The sequence below is a fragment of the Schistocerca piceifrons genome, chromosome 8 (assembly GCF_021461385.2).
Source record: "Schistocerca piceifrons isolate TAMUIC-IGC-003096 chromosome 8, iqSchPice1.1, whole genome shotgun sequence".
Lineage (NCBI taxonomy): Eukaryota > Metazoa > Arthropoda > Insecta > Orthoptera > Acrididae > Schistocerca > Schistocerca piceifrons.
This window is the reverse complement of record NC_060145.1, coordinates 485579703-485598327: the sequence shown is the minus strand read 5'-3', so window position 1 is coordinate 485598327 and position 18625 is coordinate 485579703. Positions and strand designations below refer to the sequence as shown.

Sequence of the window (18625 nt, the reverse complement as noted above, 5' to 3'; positions counted from 1 at the left end):
TGTTTGTAATGGGCTACTGTAGCTTGATTGTGACTACTTCTAACATTTTGATATAATTCCCGCTTTGTACTACATGATATCCTTATCCCACTAGTCAGCTACCTGGGCTGCCCATTACTGCTAGTACCCCACTTGGAATGTTCTAATGGAAAGCAGCTCTCAAAGAGCATGAGAAATGTGTTATGGAAAGCATTGTATTTATCATCTATGTTATCGGCACTATAAACATCCTACCACTCTTCCTTGACAAGTTTTAAAAAACTCTCTGTTGCTGTTGGATTAACATTCCTACATAGTTTGCAATTATATGTGACATTGGTTTGAGTACAAAATCCTTACAGTGTTAAAATTTGTGCATCATGGTTTTAAAGGCCATTCGCGCTTTTACTAACAGAATGCCCATCTAGTAATGAAGAATGAATAAAAATATTGTCTTATGACTGTGCTACTGTTCCCCTGCACCCTAGTTGGAAAAAAACACAGTTTGCATCAGATCATATGCATTTAGGAGATCTACCAACACCCTTTTTCTTGCACAATCATATACAAAATTAATATTGAAGTCATCACATATAACTACTTTCTGGTACTTCCTACATAGTGACTCAAGAACCCTCTCTAGCTTGATCAGAAATGCTCTGAAGTCCGAGTTAGGGGACCTATAATATACCAATAATTTCAGAGTCAACATCTATTAGCAGTTCACTAACTTTATCTCTAATACCTCTTATATTTTGATGAAATATGCAAATTCCTTCTCTACTTGGAAACATTACATCCTCTGAAGGTGAGCCCTTAGTTAGAGGGACTTCCTTTAAGCAGGTATATCTATCAGCTGACTTCAGTCTAAAAAAGGTGCAGCTCTAACACCAACTACTACAGGAATTTTTCCATGAGTGACACCGCCGCCACCACCACCACCACCACCACCACCACCACCACCACCACCACCACCACCCACTACACTGTCACCTATAAGTTTAGCCAGCATCCCCTTCCCCTACCTATTGAGGTGCAGGCCATGCCTAGTGAAACCTGATCTACTGATAGACCCAACTGGCACCACAGAAATGTGATCCATGCCCTCTGCCATCAGTGCCCTTCCTAGCCCCACCTTAACGCGACTAACAGCCGCATTAAGGTGAGGCTAATCATGACGCTGAAACAGTTGCACGAAATGCACATTAGTGCCACTAGTTTGAATAGCTATCTGAACCAAGCCCCAACGACATCATATTCCCCGTCCCTATCGAGACTGTTCCCTGCTCCACCCTCTATCACTACCTGATCCTCCTTCGTAAAATTCTTACATAACTCCCCTATGCTTTCAGTCACCTGAGCCAACCCTGCACTAGGCTTCACAATGCTGGTGACCTGGTACTCACCCAACACTTCCTGCAACTGCTCGCCCACACCTCTACCGTGCGAACTACCAAGCAGCAGAACCTTCTTTCTGCTAGACTGTGCAACTAACCTAGGCCTCTTAATTGCTGAGGACTGCTGTAAGTTCCCTACTTCTACAGCTACACAAGGCTCCTCTCCACTCAACTCTGACAGCTGGTCATATCTATTGCATGTATGCAAAATAAAACTGAATACCTCCTCTTCCTAGCTGCCTTCTTGCCAACTGCCAGTTCCCATTCCCCACCACCCTTCACCCTCCTCAACCTATCTAGTTCCTCCTTTGTGCGTAGTAACTGCACCTGAAGGGCACAGATCTTACGCTCCTGCTCCTCTACCATCTTGTTTCTACTACAGAGTCTGCATTCCAAGGAGTGGATATCACTAAAATGACCACTGGCGTCCCCACTGCATTCCCCCCAATGAAAATACTTTGAACAAATCCCACATCGTAATCCACTTCTCACAAACCTACGACAGAGCCCACGCTTCTCACTCATGGTAAAATTTTACAGTTGCTGCTAAAAAAAAAAAAAAAACTATATATCTACGTTACCAAAGTTCAGTTACACCAGTAGGACTATTTAAGAACTAACAATGGTCTCGAAATTCTCTGCCTACTAAGAAAGCAACTATGTGTATTAATACTACTACAACACAGCCAAAACCAATACCAACAAAACTTCACAAAATTATTAGCCAAAACCAAAGAGTTCAAACGGCCACTGTAACACTAAGCGAAGTTAAAACACTGAATGAAAATTTTACTGAAATATTTCACTAGAAACAATAACAAACGTCAATTGAAAACTAAAGCACGAAATTTACTAAACGACTTCAATGCACTGAAAACTCTAAAAAACACAGTGAGCGAACGATTACAAAAGTTTATTAAGTCGTTATTTCGCCACAAACGGCATGCAACACCGCTAAAATCTATTAAATTTAATAACTGTATTACAGAGCACAAATAAGTACTTAGCTTTATAGCTGCTACAGCTGCAGTGCACGCCGCAAAATGTAAACACACTACTTTATGTCAACAGTGTTGTAACAAGCAACATTATCTCCTGTGGTATTATATCCTGCTTTACTTTGAATTGATCATTTATTTATGTGATTACGAGACTACTACTTGTTTAGAACTTTAGTGAAAAATCATTGACATTGAACATTCATATTTCTCGAATTGTTGATAGTACTGACATAACCTGTTGATACAATAAAAGTAGATTCACTAGCTGTAGTTTATACATTATGTGAGATATAAGTTGTGTGCGTACTTAAGCTTTTGAACCACAGTACCTATCCAGGCCAGAGTGACCACCGCTCCTGTTGTCCCTTCCCTTCCTCTACCGTACTATCTGTGCAGACATGGGCCAACTTATTTTGTGCGCTCTCCACTTCTCTCCTACATAAGCTCAGCATTGTAGTATCAGTATCATATCCCCAAGATACAAACAAATCCACAGGATTTTCTGCCTTTACATTTTCATTAGCTGGTGTCACATTTTTACTTATAAGTCAGTATACGTAGCATGGTTTATCATTACAGTCATTTTAGACACATTTCTATTACGTTTTTGGTTCAATGTTATAGTCAAATACTCCATTGAAATATGCTGGTTAGGCATTGGGAACCTTCTCAGATTAACGAAACTATTTGAAATAGTCATTTCTTGACTAAGTATATATTTTAACTGGACAGTATTCAAGAATTTTCCAAATTATATATATATATATATATATATATATATATATATATATATATATATATATATAATGGAAGGAAACATTCCACGTGGGAAAAATTATATATAAAAATACAAAGATGAGGTGACTTACCGAACAAAAACGCTGGCAGGTCGATAGACCACAAACAAACACAAACATACACACAAAATTCAAGCTTTCGCAACAAATTGTTGCCTCATCAGGAAAGAGGGAAGGAGAGGGGAAGACGAAAGGAAGTGGGTTTTAAAGGAGAGGGTAAGGAGTCATTCCAATCCCGGGAGCGGAAAGACTTACCTTAGGGGGAAAAAAGGACAGGTATACACTCGCACACACGCACATATCCATCCACACATACAGACACAAGCAGACATATTTAAAGACCTGTCTGCTTGTGTCTGTATGTGTGGATGGATATGTGCGTGTGTGCGAGTGTATACCTGTCCTTTTTTCCCCCTAAGGTAAGTCTTTCCGCTCCCGGGATTGGAATGACTCCTTACCCTCTCCTTTAAAACCCACTTCCTTTCGTCTTCCCCTCTCCTTCCCTCTTTCCTGATGAGGCAACAATTTGTTGCGAAAGCTTGAATTTTGTGTGTATGTTTGTGTTTGTTTGTGGTCTATCGACCTGCCAGCGTTTTTGTTCGGTAAGTCACCTCATCTTTGTATATATATATACAATATATATATATACAATATTTAAATATGTCTGCTTGTGTCTGTATGTGTGGATGGATATGTGCGTGTGTGCGAGTGTATACCTGTCCTTTTTTCCCCCTAAGGTAAGTCTTTCCGCTCCCGGGATTGGAATGACTCCTTACCCTCTCCTTTAAAACCCACTTCCTTTCGTCTTCCCCTCTCCTTCCCTCTTTCCTGATGAGGCAACAATTTGTTGCGAAAGCTTGAATTTTGTGTGTATGTTTGTGTTTGTTTGTGGTCTATCGACCTGCCAGCGTTTTTGTTCGGTAAGTCACCTCATCTTTGTATTTATATATATATATATATATATATATATATATATATATAATTTTTTGAAGAACAGCTCATGACAGAGGTTTGTACAGCCCTTCCTGCCTAGTGCGAGTTTGGCCATGACAATAGAGCAAAGCACTGCCACGTGGTTCTAATATTCCAAGTGGCACAAGCAAATTTCAAACACAAAAAAGTTTTGAGTAAGAGGCAGTTCATATAGACAACTTAACTCTAGCATATGTAATTCTTACAAAAAATGACTAGCAGATGAAAGTAAATCAAGGCAGTATTTAATGTTACATAACTTTATAACAATTCCTGTAACACAGTTCTTATGATAATTTTTGAGTGATGTGTATTTTAGTGGCCGTGAAACTGTTCCTCGTTTATTACCCAAAGTTGTCACAATAAAGTGATGTGACACTTGACGAATGTCACGTGTACAGGTCAACATCCTCAGTGTATTGGCCAAATGATGGAACTATTTTAACCACCATAGGCTGTCAGTTTTATTCGTTTAATGAAGCATGTATATAAATTACATACTACCAGTTTTGGCCTTAGGTCATTATCAGATACATGTTATTAGTGATGTTTGTGCCACATTTAAAAATGTTTGTTTCGTGTCAGTCGTCACATAACACGAAACAACACACAGAGAGAGAGAGAGAGAGAGAGAGAGAGAGAGAGAGAGAGAGAGAGAACGTTGCCTAATTCCAATGAGGGTCTTTTTGGCCAAAAGCTTATGACTTTGTTGTTTTGCAACTTCCTATACTGTACGATTTCTTTAATCTGCTTAACCAGCTCAAAGAAGACTTGAGATCACCAATATTCATCTCACTTGCAATTCGGAGAGCCCAGTCTTGTAGATCTCAGTTGGTAACGGTGCATTCCTATCAAGAGCAGCTGTACATGGTTTATGTGGAGAAAACTCCTCTAAAGAACTGTTGTTCATGTTATTTATTCAAGTTTAGGTGTTATGTTGGTTATTAATGGGACTTTGTGGTCACCTTGTACAATACGTCTTTCAGATGATTTTTCTTTCAGTTTCACATGTTTCATTTTGGTGCTTATTTATTATTTCATGTAAGTCTTTCTTGCATTTATACAGATAATAGATTTTATTTAGCGAAACTGGGTTTGTACACTGCTTAGCATTATCTTCATTCTTAACACTTACACTACCACAAAAGCAGCTGGTAATTATCATCAATATTAAATGAATTGCAAATTTGAGTGAAGAGTAACTGTGGACAATTGTTCCAAAGAAACTATCAACAAAACTAAGCTTCACTTAACGAATTGTGATCACTCCGTGTCATGTTATCTGTTTACTGATGCGCCCTCAACTGAAGATACATGCCTGCCATGTTGCTCAAGCACAGTCCACTACAGTTCTAGTAGTGGTTTACAATTCCAGCCACATGGCAATAAAATATTTCAGGGCATGTTTTGACATGACAGATTGGGCCATTCCCATGTCAGATGGATTGCCATTACTTATCTAAACTTCTATCTATTATTGTTGCAATAATTTATGGAAACCTTTATGCTATAAAATATTTTTCATTTAGGAGCACATACATTTATGTATTTTTCATTGTTGATGCGGGATCTTCTGTTTCTACATTTAACTGTTATTTGTCCTCGAAATTGAAAATCGTGCAGGACCAACATGGATGTGTATATCTAAAAACAAAGATGATGTAACTTATCAAACGAAAGCGTTGGTATGTTGATAGACACACAAACACACACACAAAATTCAAGCTTTCGCAACCAATGGTTGCTTCATCAGGAAAGAGGGAAGGAGAGGGAAAGACGAAAGGATGTGGGTTTTAAGGGAGAGGGTAAGGAGTCATTCCAATCCCGGGAGCGGAAAGACTTACCTTAGGGGGAAAAAAGGACGTGCCCAAATTCTTTGCCTTTACATATGTCTGCTTGTGTCTGTATATGTGCAGATGGATATGTGTGTGTGCGCGCGAGTGTATACCTGTCCTTCCCCCACCCCCCCACCCCCCTCCCCGAAGGTAAGTCTTTCTGCTCCCGGGATTGGAATGACTCCTTACCCTCTCCCTTAAAACCCACATCCTTTCATCTTTCCCTCTTTCCTGATGAAGCAACCATTGGTTGCGAAAGCTTGAATTTTGTGTGTGTGTTTGTGTGTCTATCAACATACCAATACTTTTGTTTGGTAAGTTTCATCATCTTTGTTTTTAGATATATTTTTCCCACATGGAATGTTTCCCTGATGATTGTAATGTGTGGAAAAGTCTTTGGTCACCTATATCCTGCAGCGAATGCTGAACAGCTGGTTACTAATATTATCTGTCTATTGTACTGATCTTATTTTGTTAGTTAATTTATGTCCACTGGTATGTATTCATTCAAGTTTTGGCACTAATTATAACATTGTTGTGCAAACCATTTCATTGCTCAGAACTACTACTGTTTGGTGATCAAGGCACAGGCACATTTGTGTTGTATGTTGATAATGTTACATGTAGGTGGACAACTTGCTAATTTTTGACAGAAAAGAGGGAGAAAAGTTCAGTGTATTTTGTCTTTGAGTTGCATGCATTTTCAGCTAAACCATTCATTAACGACTTTCTCTTTATACTGTTTCACAGAACAAAATTAACACACACTTTCTCTGTATACATTATATTTATTTATGCATGTCTTTGTGCTGTTCCAGACGCTTGTGACTATCTTGCTTATGATACTAAAATACAGAAGTAACTAACTGTCTTATTTTTGTTGCAGACACGATTACAAATTAGTTTTTGGTGTCGATGTTACTGTGGGGCTCTCAAAGGCTGATAGACTCGTGTATGGAGAGGGTGTAATGAATCATGCAATGGCCTTCACAGCTGTCTCAGTTGGTGTGAGTATCTGTCATACAGGGCACTGGTAAGCTCTAATCAAATGTTAAGAGTGGTATGAACAGCAATGAAGGATTATTTGGTATAAAATTGTGAAAAGGATCACATGTGTGGTTATATTTTAGATTTGGTGACAGTTTCACTACAATACCAATAGTATTCCCGAAATCTTATGTTCTGTGAATGCAGCCAGTTCAGTAAGTGCTGATGCACTCTTGCTTGGTGTACAGACTTTTGAGTTGTAAAAACAGCAACATAGCCTATAAGGGAGGGATTTTTTTATGTGGGAGGCACAGCAGCTGTGGAAATGCAGGTACTGTTGACGTTGGTGGTTTCAACAGCTGCCATTCCTTCCACACCAAAAAAGCCCTCCAATACAGCCAGTCTATTTGCAGTGACAAAAATTCCCTTGCCCAGGATCTCACTAAGGCCTTCACAGACAGTCACTACCCCCAAGACCTACACTAGACCACCAATAGAATTTCTGTGCAGTATCCCCACATATCCCCAGTCCTCCCGCCACCAACAACCAGCTACAAAGGAGTGCCCACTTCATCTTCCAGTACCACCCCAGACTGGAACAGTTGATAAGTATCCTTTGTCAGGACTTTGCCTTGATATGAGGGACACCCTACCCACGATTTTTCTTACCCCTGCAAAATGGTGTTCCCCATCATCCAACTGACCTACACAACATCCTATTCCATTCCTATGCCACTTCAGATCCCATCCCCTTGACACAAGGATCATATCCCTGTTAGGGAGGTGAGAGACCTGTCCTACACATCAACCCAGGATATCATATTTCACAACCATCTCAAGCATATCCCATCTTATTATAGGCAGGATCACCTGTGGAATCAGTCATACTGTAATCTTTGCACAATCTTTGAAAGATGGATGTGATTATCTATCAGCTGTCCAACTCTAAAGAATGACCGTCACTAAACTGTGGCCAAGAGCAATGTTGACTACCCAGTAGCAGAATGTATCATGCTTGAATTCAACAATTGCTTCACAACTTGTGCAATCTTGATCCTACACCTCCTGCAGTACCAAGGTCTCTGAATTGCAGCAATGGGAGATGTCCTTATAACATATTCTTCAATCCTGGAATCATCCTGATCATAATCTCCACTAACACTATCCTCTCTTTCTACACCCACCTGCACCCCTTTTCTCATACCTTCCATACCATCACTCCATCTGTCAAGCACACCCCCACCTACGTCCAAACCCCAGTTCACTGCTCCACCTCACCATGTGGCACACCAACTCTTTTGCTGCCTGTACTGGGGCAAGTTCACTGGAGCAACATTCCAATCCTATTATTTTGCTGTGTCTCATTCAGTCCCCCCCCCTCCCTCCCTCTCTCTCTCTCTCTCTCTCTCTCTCTCTCTCTCTCTCTCTGTGTGTGTGTGTCTGGGGGCCACTTGGGACCATTAGTTCTGGTGTTCTATTGAGTAAAATCTTCAAAAAAGTAAGCATTATGTGGAGGGATGGTACAGACATTTTCTGACCCAGGCAAATATTTCAGTTATATCGGTTAGGTGTACTGTCAGAGGGAAACACAACCATCTTTTCATGTTTTATTACAATAAGAAAGTAAATTGGTAAGTTGGTTAAAGATTTTGCATTCAATTGGCCTTGTCAGCTAAGGAGAACAACCAAACATATGGTTTTACTTAACATTTTAACAATATTTTAAAGAAGAAGAAGAAGAAGAAGAAAAAGAGAATGAATTATATTCAGTATGTAGGAGAAGTCTGACAGACAGGTTCTAATCAGAAAATCACTTGTGCAAGAAGCTTTCTCTGAATTAGAGAGAGAGAGAGAGAGAGAGAGATAATGGACAAAACTGAAATACTGATCATGTTTCGTGGAGTACAAGTGGCAGATTTACTGTGGAAAGAGATATGAGCTTCTCAGTAAAGGCATTGGACATAACAAGGAGATATGAGTATATAAAATACACCACAGAATTGATTCCCCTCTGTACTGTAACTTGTCAGTTTTCACTGTGGCACCATCTGTTTACTTAAGTCCAGATCCAAAGCTGCAAAGAGACCCAAAGAAATGCCCCTCTCAGATAAAACTACTGAAACCCTAGTGACAGATTGCTGAATAATTCACAACAAAGTGTCAGTAGTTTAAAGCACTACTAAAAGGTAATGGAGATCACAGTACTAGGTACAGAAAGTTGGTTGGCTATTTTTCAGAAGAGAAAAGTGCAATATTTTCCAGCAGACTATTCTTCCAGTCTCTTCAGGGTCAGCAGTAATTCGTGAGAGGGTGATGTAGAAATAGAAGTGGAACAGAAAATGGAGAAACTCATTCCAGAAAATGGAGAAGTTGTCCACAAAAAAATAACACTCCACAAGATTTATCATTACAGACAACTTGCTGTTGATCGCAGTTGACATACTTAAAATGTTCCCACGAGATATACTGTTAACTTGAGGAAATGTCTTTTCACTATCAAAAAACATTGTTGTTAGATGCTGCTCATGTAGGTATGCCTCCTCTACAGGGGTCTTCCATACATCTGCATATACATATATATACTCCGTAAGCCACTGCTCCACACTTGGCGGAGGATACGTTGTACCAATATTATCAACAGTGGAAAATTCAGGATGGAATGTGACAATATTATGAAAGGATAGTTGTTGCCATATAGCAGAGATGCTGAGTCGCAGATGGGCACAACCAAAAGACTATCTGATAAGAAGCTTTCAGCCAACAAGACCGTTTGAGACAGATATCTTGGACAAGGGACTTATTGGCTGAAAGCTTATTTTCTGACAGTTTTTTGTGCCTATCTGCGACTCAGCATTTCTGCTATATGGTGAGTAGCAACTATGCTTTTCATAATAATATACTAATATTATCAATTTTCTTTCCTATACCATTCAGGTATTGAGTAATGTAAAATGACTAATTGCCTCTGAATGTGCTTCAGTCTCTCTCATCTTATTCTCACAATCCCTTCTCGAGATATACAATGGTGGTAGCATAATGAGTGTGCGCGGATATTTTCAAATACAGGTTTTCTTAATTTACCTAACAGTGTTTTGTGAGAACTTCTTCCAACAATTACCATTTCTGTTACATCATCATATGGGCTATACCAGCCTGTTGCTATTCTAGCCACACATCTGTGGATTAATTCAACGACTGCTGTTGTTCCTATGTGATTCAATTACTGGACCAATAGTCTAGAACTGGTGGCACTAGTACCTTGTATGCATTTTCCTAGAGCCCCTTCCAACAAATCTTGTACATGTACCATGTGGTATGGTCAAGATGCTGACCACAAATCTTCTAATCCAATATTTGCCCAAGTCTTCTGCAACTCTCTATCTTCCTAATGATCATCCCATGATGAAACTTTCTGTACATGACAGTGTTGTCAACAAACAGTCTTATAATGCTGCTGATCCTCTTTGATACATCATTTGTGTGTATTGAAAACCTAAGGGCCTGTTATTGTTCCTTTGGGTGCACCATGTTGCTTTCATTTCTGTGGAACATTCACCATCCAGTTCTATTCTAGATTCGATTATTGAAATATTCCCTGTGATAACCACATATCTGAGAAGATAATCCATGTAATCGTACATTGGTTGGTAGTTGATGATGTAGCACAGGTTCAAACACATTATGGATATCTAAGAAGACAGGGTTTACTTGTTCACCTGCATCTATTGTGTATGAATAAAGCAAGCTGTGTTTTTCTTGAATCTGTGCCGAGAGCTTGTATTCCTCAAGAAACATCACAAGTGTGTGAGCTTACAATATAGTCTGTGGTCCCGCAACAGACTGACATCAACAATATTGATCGGTAACTATGTGCATTCAACATTTTATCCTTTGTGTAAACAGGAATGACACAAATTAAGTTCTTTTCTAGTCACGTAGGTCCATATGCTGCATGAAATATTGTTGATAAACACAATCTGTGGTAACAGCTAATTTTACATTGTATTCAATATGTTCAAGTGGAACTCCATGAGGGATTGATTCTTTGTTGGCCTTAAGTAGTCTTAAATGTTTTTCAATAACATGGCTGCTAATATTGAAATATTTAATTTGTAAGTCTCATCAGTAATCCAGCATTGATATGGTAGTTTACTCATATGTGGATACATTTTTAAATTTAATATTTCTGCTTTCTGCCAGCTGTTTTCAGTTTCATCACCAGATTTACCCATGAGAAATTGAGTGGAAGGTTTGGTTTCATTCATTGACTTCACCTATGATCCTGGCAGTGAAACTTCTTCTAGGCATCACACATAGTCCTTCCTGTTGATGCACAAATTACTGATAAGTTTTCTCTGGCAAATTCTGTGCAGTAGTGTCAGTTTTCACAAAACTTTCATAATTGTATCATTAAACTGAGACGAGTATTAGCAGTTTTATTTTATTATTATTATTATTATATATAATTTTTTTTTTTTTTTTTTTTTTTGCTAGGTACAACTTTCAGCTTTAAATGCATTTTTTCTGCATTTTTGCTAAATCTGAACTAAATGTTCTCAATTTGCAACTTAGTCACTGTTCATGACACATACTTGCCTAATGTTCTCACCCCCCCCAACAGTTGTTTGTTCCTGTAATAGTATCAGGGTTCTCTATTATTCATAACATTCTTGAAAAGATTGGGTTTGTTTGTAACTAGTATATCTACAATTTTTGTGTTTCCACATATGTGATGTATGTCTAATCGTTTGTGGCAATTTTCTATATTACTTCCCAAGGCAGTTTATCCATACTGCCAGTGATGTTTTCCCATTTGATACTCAGCACATTAAAGACACCTACTCCTATTATTGTATGACTACACCCTCTCACTACTCAGGGTATTTCGAGCTGCCCACCAGGATGAATGGCCACCACCAAACTGTGGCCGAGAGCTAAGCAGACCACCGTGTGTCACAACATGCAGCTGAACTAACATTCTGGATTTCAGTTCTGCTTCGCAACCTGGCCATGTGGATCCTCCCTCCATCATCAGCTTCCCTGAACTGTGCATAGATGGGAGTTAGTCTGGCAGCACATTCTCGGCTCCTGCAATATCCTCTTGTTTGAAACATCTGTTGACATATCAATATCTCAAATATATTACTCACTGTATTCTACCCAGGAATTAAGTGTCGTAAAAACCCTGAGCAAAGATGGAGTTCATCAACTTAGGGATTGTATTCCGTATCAGTGCCAATATTTAATGAGCAATGTGGTATTTCATTTTTGAAGTAGCAGTGTGCTGCAACTTACTTGATATATTTTGGGATCACTACATAATTTGTTCGAATAGTAATGTGAGAAGAACTTTGGTACTGTTAGATAACAAACCTATGAAAATAACATACAGAGTTAATTATTGCTCCCCTCCAAAATGATTTAGTACAGTATGACAAATGTGGCAACAACATGTCCAATAGATTGTCACAGATTAAGGAATGCCTATCCCAGCACAATCATTTGCGTGAACATGTGGTGGGGTGGGTAACATTTAATGTCATTGCAGTGATGTCAGCTTTTGCATTTATATTACACACATAACTTGCTTTCCTAGTATTTGTAACAGAACTATATTTGTCTCAAAAGAATGACCGATCATTTACGCAACAGCTCTTGTGTGTTTTATTCACATATGTAAACTTCAACATTAGTACAATTGAAGATGGATTCAAAAGATTTTTATGTGAGCTTTCTGTAAGATTATTGGATGTTAGGGAGGGAAACATTCCACGTGGGAAAAATATATCTAAAAACAAAGATGATGTGACTTACCAAACAAAAGCACTGGCTGGTCGATAGACACACAAACGTACACACAAAATTCAAGCTTTTGCATCCAATGGTTGCTTCATCAGGAAAGAGGGAAGGACGAAAGGATGTGAGTTTTAAGGGAGAGGGTAAGGAGTCATTCCAATCCCGGGAGCGGAAAGACTTACCTTAGGGGGAAAAAAGGACAGGTATACACTCGCGCGTGCGCTCGCGCGCGCGCGCACACACACACACACACACACACACACACACACACACACACACACACACACATATCCATCTGCACATACACAGAAGACACAAGCAGACATTCGTAAAGGCAAAGAGTTTGGGCAGAGATGTCAGTCGAGGCGGAAGTAAAGAGGCAAAGATGTTGTTGAAAGACAGGTGAGGTATGAGCAGCGGCAACTTGAAATTAGCGGAGGTTGAGGCCTGGCGGATAACGAGAAGAGAGGATATACTGAAGGGCAAGTTCCCATCTCCGGAGTTCTGACAGGTTGGTGTTAGTTGGAAGTATCCAGATAACCCGAACGGTGTAACACTGTGCCAAGATGTGCTGGCCGTGCACCAAGGCATGTTTAGCCACAGGGTGATCCTCATTACCAACAAACACTGTCTGCCTGTGTCCATTCATGCGAATGGACAGTTTGTTGCTGGTCATTCCCACATAGAATGCATCAAGTGTAGGCAGGTCAGTTGGTAAATCACGTGGGTGCTTTCACATGTGGCTCTGCCTTTGATCGTGTAAACCTTCTGGGTTACAGGACTGGAGTAGGTGGTGGTGGTAGGGTGCATGGGACAGGTTTTACACCGGGGGCGGTTACAAGGATAGGAGCCAGAGGGTAGGGAAGGTGGTTTGGGGATTTCATAGGGATGAACTAACAGGTTACGAAGGTTAGGTGGACGGCGGAAAGACACTTGGTGGAGTGGGGAGGATTTCATGAAGGATGGATCTCATTTCAGGGCAGGATTTGAGGAAGTCGTATCCCTGCTGGAGAGCCACATTCAGAGTCTGGTCCAGTCCTGGAAAGTATCCTGTCACAAGTGGGGCACTTTTGTGGTTCTTCTGTGGGAGTTTCTGGGTTTGAGGGGATGAGGAAGTGGCTCTGGTTATTTGCTTCTGTACCAGGTCGGGAGGGTAGTTGCGAGATGCGAAAGCTGTTGTCAGGTTTTTGGTGTAATGGTTCAGGGATTCCGGACTGGAGCAGATTCGTTTGCCATGAAGACCTAGGCTGTAGGGAAGGGACCGTTTGATGTGGAATGGGTGGCAGCTGTCATAATGGAGGTACTGTTGCTTGTTGGTGGGTTTGATGTGGACGGACGTGTGAAGCTGGCCATTGGACAGGTGGAGGTCAACGTCAAGGAAAGTGGCATGGGATTTTGAGTAGGACCAGGTGAATCTGATGGAACCAAAAGAGTTTAGGTTGGAGAGGAAATTCTGGAGTTCTTCTTCACTGTGAGTCCAGATCATGAAGATGTCATCAATAAATCTGTACCAAACTTTGGGTTGGCAACCCTGGGTAACCAAGAAGGCTTCCTCTAAGCGACCCATGAATAGGTTGGCGTACGAGGGGGCCATCCTGGTACCCATGGCTGTTCCCTTTAATTGTTGGTATGTCTGGCCTTCAAAAGTGAAGAAGTTGTGGGTCAGGATGAATCTGGCTAAGGTGATGAGGAAAGAGGTTTTAGGTAGGGTGACAGGTGATCGGCGTGAAAGGAAATGCTCCATCACAGCGAGGCCCTGGACGTGCGGAATATTTGTGTATAAGGGAGTGGCATCAATGGTTACAAGGATGGTTTCCGGGGGTAACAGATTGGGTAAGGAATCCAGGCGTTCGAGAAAGTGGTTGGTGTCTTTGATGAAGGATGGGAGACCGCATGTAATGGGTTGAAGGTGTTGATCTACGTAGGCAGATATACGTTCTGTGGGGGCTTGGTAACCAGCTACAATGGGGCGGCCGGGATGATTGGGTTTGTGGATTTTAGGAAGAAGGTAGAAGTGCGGTGTGTCGGTGGGGTCAGGAGGTTGATGGAGTCAGGTGAAAGGTTTTGCAGGGGGCCTAAGGTTCTGAGGATTCCTTGAAGCTCTGCCTGGACATCGGGAATGGGGTTACCTTGGCAAACTTTGTATGTGGTGTTGTCTGAAAGCTGACGCAGTCCCTCAGCCACATACTCCCGACGATCAAGTACCACGGTCGTGGAACCCTTGTCCGCCGGAAGAATGACGATGGATCGGTCGGCCTTCAGATCACGGATAGCCTGGGCTTCAGCAGTGGTGATGTTGGGAGTAGGATTAAGGTTTTTTAAGAAGGATTGAGATGCAAGGACGGAAGTCCGAAATTCCTGGAAGGTTTGGAGAGGGTGACTTTGAGGAAGAGGAGGTGGGTCCCGCTGCGACGGAGGACGGAACTGTTCCAGGCAGGGTTCAATTTGGATGGTGTCTTGGGGAGTTGGATCATTAGGAGTAGGATTAGGGTCATTTTTCTTCGTGGCAAAGTGATATTTCCAGCAGAGAGTACGAGTGTAGGACAGTAAATCTTTGACGAGGGCTGTTTGGTTGAATCTGGGAGTGGGGCTGAAGGTGAGGCCTTTGGATAGGACAGAGGTTTCGGATTGGGAGAGAGGTTTGGAGGAAAGGTTAACTACTGAATTAGGGTGTTGTGGTTCCAGATTGTGTTGATTGGAATTTTGAGGTTTTGGGGGGAGTGGAGCTGGAAGTGGGAGATTGAGTAGATGGGAGAGACTGGGTCTGTGTGCAATGAGAGGAGGTTGAGGTTTGCTGGAAAGGTTGTGGAGGGTGAGTGAGTTGCCTTTCCGGAGGTGGGAAACCAGGAGATTGGATAGTTTTTTTAGGTGGAGGGTGGCATGCTGTTCTAATTTACGGTTGGCCTGTAGGAGGATGCTCTGAACAGCCGGTGTGGATGTGGGAGAGGAAAGATTAAGGACTTTTACTAAGGATAGGAGTTGACGGGTGTGTTCATTGGCTGAGTTGATGTGTAGGTGAAGGATTAGGTGGGTGAGGGCAATGGATTGTTCAGTTTGGAACTGGTATAGGGACTGATGGAAAGAAGGGTTGCAGCCAGAGATGGGAACTTTAAGTGTGAGACCTTTGGGGGTAATGCCAAATGTCAGACAAGCCTGAGAAAATAGAATATGGGAGCGTAATCTGGCTAGGGCCAGATTTCTTCGTCAGACAATTGTTAGCCTCATTTTCATAATCTGCCACCACAAAACCACTCCTTTTAATATATTACACGCAGTTTTTTTGAAATTTTCCCGAATTTCTCCGTCCTCTAACGTGTTTTGGCGGCAACACAACTACCTAACCTTTGTGCACATCGTTGTCTACCAACCCAAGTCCAACACAGCCCAGCTGTAAACAACACCTTTTTGCCTTTTTTCACACCAGATCTCCAGTTACTTTCCAGTCCACCTTTATCTCTCCCCAATATATTTTTATTTCCATTTTCATTTTAGCCTCATGTTACACTTTCCACCTTCTAATACCATGTCACCCTCACAACACCCCCACAACAACCCCATTAAGTTTTATTTACATTCCCTCCGCAAACATGCCTTCGCCCTAGCCAGATTACGCTCCCATATTCTATTTTCTCAGGCTTGTCTGACATTTGGCATCACCCCCAAAGGCCTCACACTTAAAGTTCCCATCTCTGGCTGCAACCCTTCCTTCCATCAGTCCCTATACCAGTTCCAAACTGAACAATCCATTGCCCTCACCCACCTAATCCTTCACCTACACATCAACTCAGCCAATGAACACACCCGTCAACTCCTATCCTTAGTAAAAGTCCTTAATCTTTCCTCTCCCACATCCACACCGGCTGTTCAGAGCATCCTCCTACAGGCCAACCGTAAATTAGAACAGCATGCCACCCTCCACCTCAAAAAACTATCCAATCTCCTGGTTTCCCACCTACGGAAAGGCAACTCACTCACCCTTCACAACCTTTCCAGCAAACCTCAACCTCCTCTCATTGCACACAAACCCAGTCTCTCCCATCTACTCAATCTCCCACTTCCAGCTCCACTCCCTCCAAAACCTCAAAATTCCAATCAACACAATCTGGAACCACAACACCCTAATTCAGTAGTTAACCTTTCTTCCAAACCTCTGTCCTATCCAAAGGCCTCACCTTCAGCCCCACTCCCAGATTCAACAAAACAGCCCTCGTCAAAGATTTACTGTCCTACACTCGTACTCTCTGCTGGAAATATCACTTTGCAACGAAGAAAAATGACCCTAATCCTACTCCTAATGATCCAACTCCCCAAGACACCATCCAAATTGAACCCTGCCTGGAACAGTTCCGTCCTCCGTCGCAGCGAGACCCACCTCCTCTTCCTCAAAATCACCCTCTCCAAACCTTCCAGGAATTTCTGACTTCCAGCCTTGCATCTCAATCCTTCTTAAAAAACCTTAATCCTACTCCCAACATCACCACTGCTGAAGCCCAGGCTATACGTGATCTGAAGGCTGACCAATCCATCGTCATTCTTCCGGCGGACAAGGGTTCCACGACCGTGGTACTTGATCGTTGGGAGTATGTGGCTGAGGGACTGCGTCAGCTTTCAGACAACACCACATACAAAGTTTGCCAAGGTAACCCCATTCCCGATGTCCAGGCGGAGCTTCAAGGAATCCTCAGAACCTTAGGCCTCCTGCAAAACCTTTCACCCGACTCCATCAACCTCCTGACCCCACCGACACCCCGCACTTCTACCTTCTTCCTAAAATCCACAAACCCAATCATCCCGGCCGCCCCATTGTAGCTGGTTACCAAGCCCCCACAGAACGTATATCTGCCTATGTAGATCAACACCTTCAACCCATTACATGCGGTCTCCCATCCTTCATCAAAGACACCAACCACTTTCTCGAACGCCTGGATTCCTTACCCAATCTGTTACCCCCGGAAACCATCCTTGTAACCATTGATGCCACTTCCTTATACACAAATATTCCGCACGTCCAGGGCCTCACTGCGATGGAGCACTTCCTTTCACGCCGATCACCTGCCACCCTACCTAAAACCTCTTTCCTCATTACCTTAGCCAGCTTCATCCTGACCCACAACTTCTTCACTTTTGAAGGCCAGACATACCAACAATTAAAGGGAACAGCCATGGGTACCAGGATGGCCCCCTCGTACGCCAACCTATTCATGGGTCGCTTAGAGGAAGCCTTCTTGGTTACCCAGGCCTGCCAACCCAAAGTTTGGTACAGATTTATTGATGACATATTGATGATCTGGACTCACAGTGAAGAAGAAGAACTCCAGAATTTCCTCTCCAACCTCAACTCCTTTGGTTCCATCAGATTCACCTCGTCCTACTCCAAATCCCATGCCACTTTCCTTGACGTCGAACTCCACCTGTCCAAGGGCCAGCTTCACACGTCCGTCCACATCAAACCCACCAACAAGCAACAGTACCTCCATTATGACAGCTGCCACCCATTCCACATCAAACGGTCCCTTCCCTACAGCCTAGGTCTTCATGGCAAATGAATCTGCTCCAGTCCGGAATCCCTGAACCATTACACCAAAAACCTGACAACAGCTTTCGCATCCCGCAACTACCCTCCCGACCTGGTACAGAAGCAAATAACCAGAGCCACTTCCTCATCCCCTCAAACCCAGAAACTCCCACAGAAGAACCACAAAAGTGCCCCACTTGTGACAGGATACTTTCCAGGACTGGACCAGACTCTGAATGTGGCTCTCCAGCAGGGATACGACTTCCTCAAATCCTGCCCTGAAATGAGATCCATCCTTCATGAAATCCTCCCCACTCCACCAAGAGTGTCTTTCCGCTGTCCACCT

The 18625-nt window shown here is 42.1% G+C and overlaps 1 protein-coding gene across 2 annotated transcripts in view; it reads left to right on the top strand.

The window, feature by feature from the left end:
• LOC124711412 (bleomycin hydrolase) overlaps nucleotides 1–18625 on the top strand; it is a 106295-nt gene that overhangs the window by 84901 nt on the left and 2769 nt on the right. For both annotated transcript variants that reach the window (XM_047241472.1, XM_047241470.1), the window contains exon 8: nucleotides 6868–6988. In XM_047241472.1, the coding sequence (XP_047097428.1) occupies nucleotides 6868–6988 (121 nt within the window). The remainder of the gene's footprint in view (nucleotides 1–6867; nucleotides 6989–18625) is intronic.